Source organism: Asparagus officinalis, chromosome 4, assembly GCF_001876935.1.
Source record: "Asparagus officinalis chromosome 4, Aspof.V1, whole genome shotgun sequence".
NCBI lineage: Eukaryota > Viridiplantae > Streptophyta > Magnoliopsida > Asparagales > Asparagaceae > Asparagus > Asparagus officinalis.
In genome coordinates, this window is record NC_033797.1 from 27,696,994 (window position 1) to 27,705,055 (window position 8,062).

The window sequence follows — 8,062 nt, forward strand, 5'->3', positions numbered from 1 at the left end:
AAAAGAACTAAAAACAGGTCAGACAACAAATAAAAAAAAAATAGATATAAAAACAATAATAAAAAAATCTAAAAAAAAAAAAAAATAATAATCTAAAATAAAAAACTAAAAAAAAAATCATGATAAAGTTGAATAATAACTAAAAAATGCAATGCGTAATAATGAACATATCAAAAATAAAAAGGCAAAAAATGCAAAAATATAAAAAATGAATATAAAAAAATAAAACTAAAAAAAATAAAAAAAAAATGTAAAAAAAAAAAATAAAAAAAAATAAAAAAAAAAAAACAAAATTAATAAAATAAAAAAAAAAATCTAAAAAAAAAATAAAAAAAAAAAAAAAAAAAAAAAAAAAATTACAAAAAAAAAAAAAAAGTCAAAAAAATCCAAAAAAATAAAAACAAAACTAAAACTGGGAGGAAATGCCGGACTAGCCAGACCAAATTGTTCTACTGAGGAAAGGAGTTTTGTGGTTCGCGCTCAATGACGTGTAAAACAATGGCCACTGCTTGAGAGGAAACCCAAGGGGGTTTGTTTTGTTAATGTCTTTCTTATGTTTATCTGTACATTGGGCGACAACGTAGTTTAAGCTGTGGTGTGTGTTGGGGGGGGGGGGGTTAGCATTGTATCTAGGATTACATCTCATAGAATTTTAAGCGTTGCCATTTAAAGAAACTAGTCCACTAGTAGAAAAACGATCAACCTAGACGGAAATTTCCATCTATGTTGATTTGCCATTCCGTCTAGATTAGTTCATCTAGACGGAATTCCGTCTAGTTGAGTGGTTTATTGCTTCCGTCTAGATTGCTGCAAACTAGACGGAATTCCGTCTAGGTTGATCAATCTAGACGGAAGTCAATCTAGACGGAATAAAGAATTCCGTATGGGTTATCAACCTAGACGGAAATTCCATCTAGATTGACAACCCAGACGGAATTCCGTCTGGCTTATCAACCCAGACGGAATTTCCGTCTAGGTTTACAACCCAGACGGAATTTCCGTCTGGGTTTACAACCCAGATGGAATTCCGTCTGGGTTATCAACCTAGACGGAATTCCGTCTGGGTTGTCAATCTAGACGGAATTCCGTCTAGTTTGATTCAAACTAGACGGAATTCCGTCTAGGTTGGTTTTTAACAACATAGACGGAAATTCCGTCTAGTTTGATTCAAACTAGACGGAATTCCGTCTAGATTGCCTTTTTACAGTGAAAAAAAAATTAATTACAATTTGTATTTCCCTGTACAATTACATTAATATTTGAATACATCTAGAAAATACTGTACACGCCACATTCAACTATCCAATCATAATCAAAATTCATAACAATTCCATTCAAAAACATCTATATAACCAAATCCAACACATTGTACAAATCCAACCATCCACTTCAAAATATACATCAATCAGTTCCGTCTAAAACACATCCAACAACATATATATTAACAATGCACATAACTAAGATATGATACACGACATGAATAAATGTAGTGTTATAACAAATAAAACTGTTTATTGCATTAAAAATAAAAAAACCTCATCCATCGTCGTCGGCGGGGGTATCTCTATCCCGATTACGAGAATGGGTGCTGCTCCCTCCAATATCTCCACTCTGAATGTTTAATTGAATAATCATTATGTGGTGTTTGATAACATATTAGATAAAAATGAATTTATAAATATAAGAAAAAATAAGGTACCTGAGCACTACTCTGTCTAGCGCCGGAATTATCGCCAATCGAGCTAATGATCCGTATGACACCACCATACGCGCTATGAGGAATAGCACCGCCTAAATATTGTATAACATACCCCATGAGATCGTCCAACGAGTTCGCCGTCAGCGCAACTCTAGTTATCTCACTAGTCACCTGAATATGCAGCTCCGAGTCAATTTTGTCAAACAGATACGCAGAGATACATGCGACAAATGGCATAGCCTGGAAACTGCTTGTGGCTGCTCTCGTCGATGTAGATGGTGTGGAGGATGCTGTGGACGATCTAATGCTTACACCAGGTGAAGCTCCGACACCATGCAGAGGATATCTTCCTCTCCTATTATTAGGGAGAAATAAATATTAAACTTTGCTCTCAAAATCAATAATGGTAAACAAATATAAATAGTATGTAGTATTCAAATTGATTCGATTTTTCACCATCCTTACCTATTATGACCCATCAGGTTCTGTGTGAGATTGATGTTCTCCTCTGCAGAAAGCATGTGAGGGTCTGGCTCGGTTTGTTCCTCCTCCTGCGAAATGTAGACAGATGCAGCCTCCTTGGATGCGTTCTCAAATCCCTCCTAAAGCACAAATTTATGGTTAATTCAAGATAATGACTATATTATTTGTGTTCTCGTTTCCTCGTAATGTTAACAAAATAGAATTAATAATACTACTCAAGATATGTATAAATCTCACCACTAACTCGAGATTTTTTGTGATCTTATCCCGATTCCTCTCATCACCCCTATATTGTTCACGAAAAGTACCATATGCCGCTCTGGCCCTCAAGTGTATCGGCATTAATGATTTCCCCTGTCATATTATAAATTATGAGATTTCATAATCATACTAAACATTAAGATCTTTTAAATCTTTAAATGACATATACCGTATCTTGACAATAAACATCCTCCAGATTGGCGTAGGAGTGTGAGCCCAAGTGATGGTCATGCAGCTTCTTTCTTCTATTTTCTGACCCCTTCGTGGATTTATTCTTTAAAAAAAATTCTGTAAATATAAAATGAAATAATATCTTAAAATTATAAACTAAATTTCATGAAACTAACCTTGGCGGCATCGCTGTCCCAATACATGAGGAGAGCCGTGAAATGAATCTCATCAACTCGGTCATCGAGGTTTAAAAACCTCTGCCAGTCCTCCTCATACCTGTCATAGGTTTCATGTTTGATCTCATGCCTCCATTGTTTGAGGACTGCTTCAACCTTGACATTAAACACATAATTCCAAGCCCCCTCAAAGTCCTCAAGGCAGAAGCAGTCCTGTAGATTTACATACACATTTAGTAAGGATAATTTAATATCAATTACTAATTATTAATAAATGAAAATCTAAAACAATATGCACTTACCATAAGCGCAGTCCATATCGCCTCGTATGCGGTCCATGGTAATTCTCGAAAATGAAAATAAGGGTTGATAATGGTCGCTCTACGCACGAGAACCCCAATATATGCATTCAATCGGGCCGACCAAGGACCAACGGGTAAATTAGAACTATTCCACCTAATAATGGCCCTCATTCCTCTTGGCGGTTGTTTAGAATCAGGCTTACCTCCGCCACGTCGTCCCTCTATGCGATCCTTCTTAGCACCTACAATAATGACAACATGATAATATATCATATAATATACAAATGTGAAAATTAAAAGTATTTATATAATTTACCATTCGCTATCTCTCTTTCTTTTGCTGCGAGTGCAACAGCTTTCCTAGTCTCCAACATAGGAAGCATTTCCTGATACCTTCTCGCAGCACGTGGGTGGTACTTCCTTGAATCAGCCTTGGACTTATGAGAGTCCGGAGGTAAAGGTAAACTGAGAAAGTCCTGGGTCTTTGGCCGCAAGTCAGTATGGAATGTATATGATGGATATGTCGGGGTCCAAGTAGCACCTACATAAGAAAGAAGAATCATTAATATTAAATTTTAATTGAACATTATCAATTATTAAATATTTAATACCTGCGTCGGGGGATGGTTCTGGTGCTGCGTCGGGGGATGGTTCTGGTGCTGCATCAGAGGGGCCGGGTGATGAATATCCAGCATCTACAACAAATGAACACTATGAGCTAGATAACTAAAAATTTATAAAACATGTTAAAGTATTAATTAATTTTTATACCTGCATCCGGAGATGGTAGTGGATCATCAGCACCACTACCTGGGGTGATACTCCGTGAGCGATCACCCTCCAGGTCAAAGAGCCTCCTCATCCTCCTCCTCATCTGCAAATATAATAAAGACAATCGTTATGAAAAAATTGTATACATGCTCATGAGATATGTTGTTATGAAATGCATTATTGTTTTTATTATGATAAGATAAAAATCGATAATGTGGTGTAACATATCAGGTTCATACCTACATCCAGCGCCACATTCTGTGCGTAAGAGAATTCTTGCCAAACATCATCAGATGAACCGATTGGTTCACTATAATTATCTTCACTTTCTTCAATATTTTTTTCATTGTTATTAGGAAGAACAACAGATCTTGGCTCCTTGTACAAAACCACCCAATCATACATGACATTCGGATCTTTCACATAGAAGCACTGATCAGCTTGTTCTGCGAAAATGAATTTCTCATCCGTATATACTTCTCGGTGAAGATTGACTAGTGTAAATCCATAATGATCCTTTTGCTTTTTTGCAGGACACCACCGAACCTTGAACATCGTGTAAGTACATTGTTTTGGTTTACCAAACCCGTAAATTACCTCAACGATATCTTCTAATTGGCCATAATATAATATGTCAGCTAGAATTGGATTCTGATCTCTTATACTTGAAAAACATTCTTGGGCAAACAAGCCCATGACCCCACTGTTCTGAGTTACCCTCCTATCATCGGTCTCTAATGTTCGAAATTTATATCCATTCACCAAATGCTCATTATAACGTCTCACTTCGTGATAAGGACGTTGTGCATGGATAATAATTTCATCTGGTAATGTAGTATCATCAAGAAGTGATTTTTCAACCTAAGACAAACAATTTGAGAATATTTAGGCGATGTTATATTATGAATGTTCAATAATTAATTGTAAAACACTTACATCAAATCTTAACCAATCAGAAAATTCTTTCCTATGTCTTTTCTGAATATTATGCGCTGCATTCCTACCGGTTGTTTCATTCTTAAGCTTCTCCAGATGTCGCCTATATAAACAATATATAAGTTTGTATTGATAAACTATATGTAAAATGAATATTTCTCATCTATATTACAGATTTTATTTGTTACCTTCGATAGTCTTCGAACATATCAAGGTTTTCCAACACATATGCATGAATTTGATCTAAGAGAGATCTCGGGTATTTTTCACGCTTCCTCTCCTTTTGAGGTGCTTGAGATGTGGTTTTCTTCTTACGCATGTAACGTGATGCAAACACAAAGCATTCGTTAGCCACGTATCCTTCAGCTATCGAGCCCTCGGGACGAGCTCGATTGCGAACATTGTTTTTCATGCAGCCCAAGTATCTTATAATCATAAAAGTTAATTATTAGCACGGTAATTTGAAAAACGCGTATACAATTAATAAATATAAGAAAAATCATAAATTACCTTTCAATCGGATACATCCAACGATAAGTAACAGGACCGGCGATTCTAGCCTCTCTTGCAAGATGCTGGGTAAGATGGACCATAATTGTAAAAAATGAAGGAGGGAATATTACTTCCATATTGCATAGAGTAACTCGGACATCGGCTTCAAGTTTCTTAAAGTCATCTACATCTATGACTTTAGAGCATAATTTTCTGAAAAATCCACAATACTCAATAATAATCTTCGACGCTTCTTTATCCATATTGTTACGGATTGCAACAGGGAGCAATTGATGGAGAAGAACGTGATAATCATGTGTCTTCAGACCTAAGAGTTTTCTCTCTTGCACCTGGACATTATTTGAAATGTTAGCAGAGTAACCATCCGGCGACTTTACCGATTTGAGAATTTCACAAACTCGTTGCATCTGCTCATTTGACATTGTAACACGAGACGGAGGCAACTTTAATTTTTTAAGGCCAACGTCTTGAGCTTGCAAATCATTTCGGATATTCAAAGCAGTCAGATCTTGGCGCGCCCGTAGATCATCCTTCGACTTGTTTGCATCTTGTAGGAGAGTTGATACTATGTTATCACATATATTTTTCTCAATATGCATAACATCTAAGTTGTGTCGGATTTTTAGATTCTGCCAGTAAGGTAGCTGAAAGAAGATACTAAATTTAGTCCATCCTCTAGGTAATGTTTGGGCTTCGTCCTCAACTTGCATTTTACGGACCTTTCGCTTACGCTTCAATGGCTTTTTTAACTTTAAGTAATCTCTTACTCCGAGCGTGTTAAATTTAGAATAGCGTTTTTTCCCAAACACAACTTTTGGAAACCCCTCAAGTAATTGAACGATCTCAGTACCTGTCAGTTGACGCGGCTTCATTCTTTTCTCAACTGTACCATCAAACTTAGCTGATAATTTTCTGTACTTATGACTCAAGGGCAACCACCTTCGATTAAACCAATAACAACTCTTTCGGCTATGTGGTAATTGAATAGCTTCAAATTCTAGACCACATACAGGACAAGCACACTTGCCCTTCGTAGAGTACCCTGACAGATTAGCATAAGCTGGAAAATCATTAATCGTCCATAGTAGAATAGCACGTAATCTAAACGACTCTTTTAAATGGGCATCATATGCTAAAATACCCTCAGACCATAATTGTTTTAGCTCATCAATTAGAGGCTCTAAGTAGACATCAATATCATTTCCCGGAGCATGCTTACCGGGTATCAGTAATGAAAGTATCATAAACGGCTGTTTCATACAAAGCAATGGAGGTAAATTATATGGCATTAATACAACTGGCCACGTAGACCAGCCAGAGCTCATTACCCCAAATGGATTGAATCCGTCGCTTGATAGACCCAATCTTACATTTCTGCAATCTTCGGCAAAACGAGGATAAATTTTATCAACATGCTTCCAAGCTAAAGCATCAGCAGGATGTCTCAATTTACCATCGTCTACTCGATCATCCTTATGCCACCTCATATTCTTTGCCGTTTCCTTGTTCATGTATAATCTTCGCAATCTAGGAGCCAATGGAAAATGTCGAAGCACTTTGACTGGAATTTTCTTCTGTGTTATCCCTGTCTCCGTTGTAATCCTTGTTGAAGAATTTGTGCGCTGTTTCCACCTAGAAACTCCACATGTCGGACACTCTTGAAGGTCTTTATTGGCTTTGTGGTACAAAATACAATCATTCGGACATGCATCAATCTTATTATAATCAAGACCCAGAGCAGAGACAATCTTCTCAGCTTGATAAGTTGTTTGGGGTATGCTATTCTCTCCTCCAGGGATTACAGTCCGAAGCAAATCAAGAAGCATTTCAAAATAATTATCTGACATACCGCTAAGTGTCTTAATATGAAGGAGTTTCAGCATAAATGAAAATCTGGAGTACTCGGTACATCCCTCATATAAGTCCTTTTCACTATCTTCTAGTAGCTCCATTATTCGCTTTATTTCTGCGGAGGAATGCATATCATCAATATTTTCGACACTCGCGACACCTCCTACCTCTTCGGCTTCAACTTCGTTATCATCTTCACTTTTGTCTCCAATATCATCCTCGACATTATCATCAACATCATATTCTGTAGGTCGAGGAAAAATATCATTCAACAATGTTTCTGTGTCATCTATTCGTTGGCCACCGGACGTACCAACATGCATATTTGGATCATCATCTTCAGTGATACCCTCCCCATGCCAGTTCCAGTATTTATATTTCTCATCAAAACCTGATTTTATTAGGTGAATCCGTATATCATTTCTATTCAGCAGCTTCAAATTCCTACACCTACAACAAGGACAGTACATAGCACCGCTTCTTAAATTTCTCGGATTCATTTCCGCATAACGCATGAAGGCTTCACATCCCTCCTTGTATCGTGTGTCATGAAATCTACGATGCCTAGGGATATCTATCCATGATTTGTCAGGAATTATCCTCATCTGTAAATTATATATAATTATTAAATACGATTAGTCTCACAACTACTAATACATCCATTACTCTTATACATTCAACACACATCAAACATACGTTCATATATCATTTAACAATATGAATATTTATCTACATAAAATATATATAAAACATACGTAAAAACTAATCACACTAATCTTGCGGCTGTCATAGGAAGGCTTCTATCCATTAAGAATATAGTAGTGCTTACATCCAACTTCATATACTTTGTATATTTTCATTTCTTGAAAATTTCGGCAGCACCTACCCGCTGTTCTCCC

At 36.6% G+C, this 8,062-nt stretch overlaps 1 protein-coding gene across 1 annotated transcript; it reads right to left on the reverse strand.

Moving 5' to 3' along the window:
• On the reverse strand, nucleotides 1,863–2,646 carry LOC109838397. Its single transcript, XM_020406847.1, has 5 exons — nucleotides 2,613–2,646; nucleotides 2,420–2,536; nucleotides 2,165–2,301; nucleotides 1,921–2,054; nucleotides 1,863–1,870 (listed from the first exon to the last, which is right to left on the reverse strand). The coding sequence occupies exons 2-5, from the start codon at nucleotides 2,522–2,524 to the stop codon at nucleotides 1,863–1,865; spliced, it is 384 nt and encodes a 127-aa protein (XP_020262436.1). The 5' UTR covers nucleotides 2,525–2,536; nucleotides 2,613–2,646.

Bases quoted from the DNA above. Each gene is read 5' to 3' on its own strand.
- LOC109838397 (XM_020406847.1), bottom strand. From the start codon at position 2,524: ATGCCGATACACTTGAGGGCCAGAGCGGCATATGGTACTTTTCGTGAA. The intron at 2,302-2,419 runs GTGAGATTTATA...TTTGTGCTTTAG, and splicing joins CAAAAAATCTCGAGTTAGTG to GAGGGATTTGAGAACGCATC. The intron at 2,055-2,164 runs GTAAGGATGGTG...CCCTAATAATAG, and splicing joins AACCTGATGGGTCATAATAG to GAGAGGAAGATATCCTCTGC.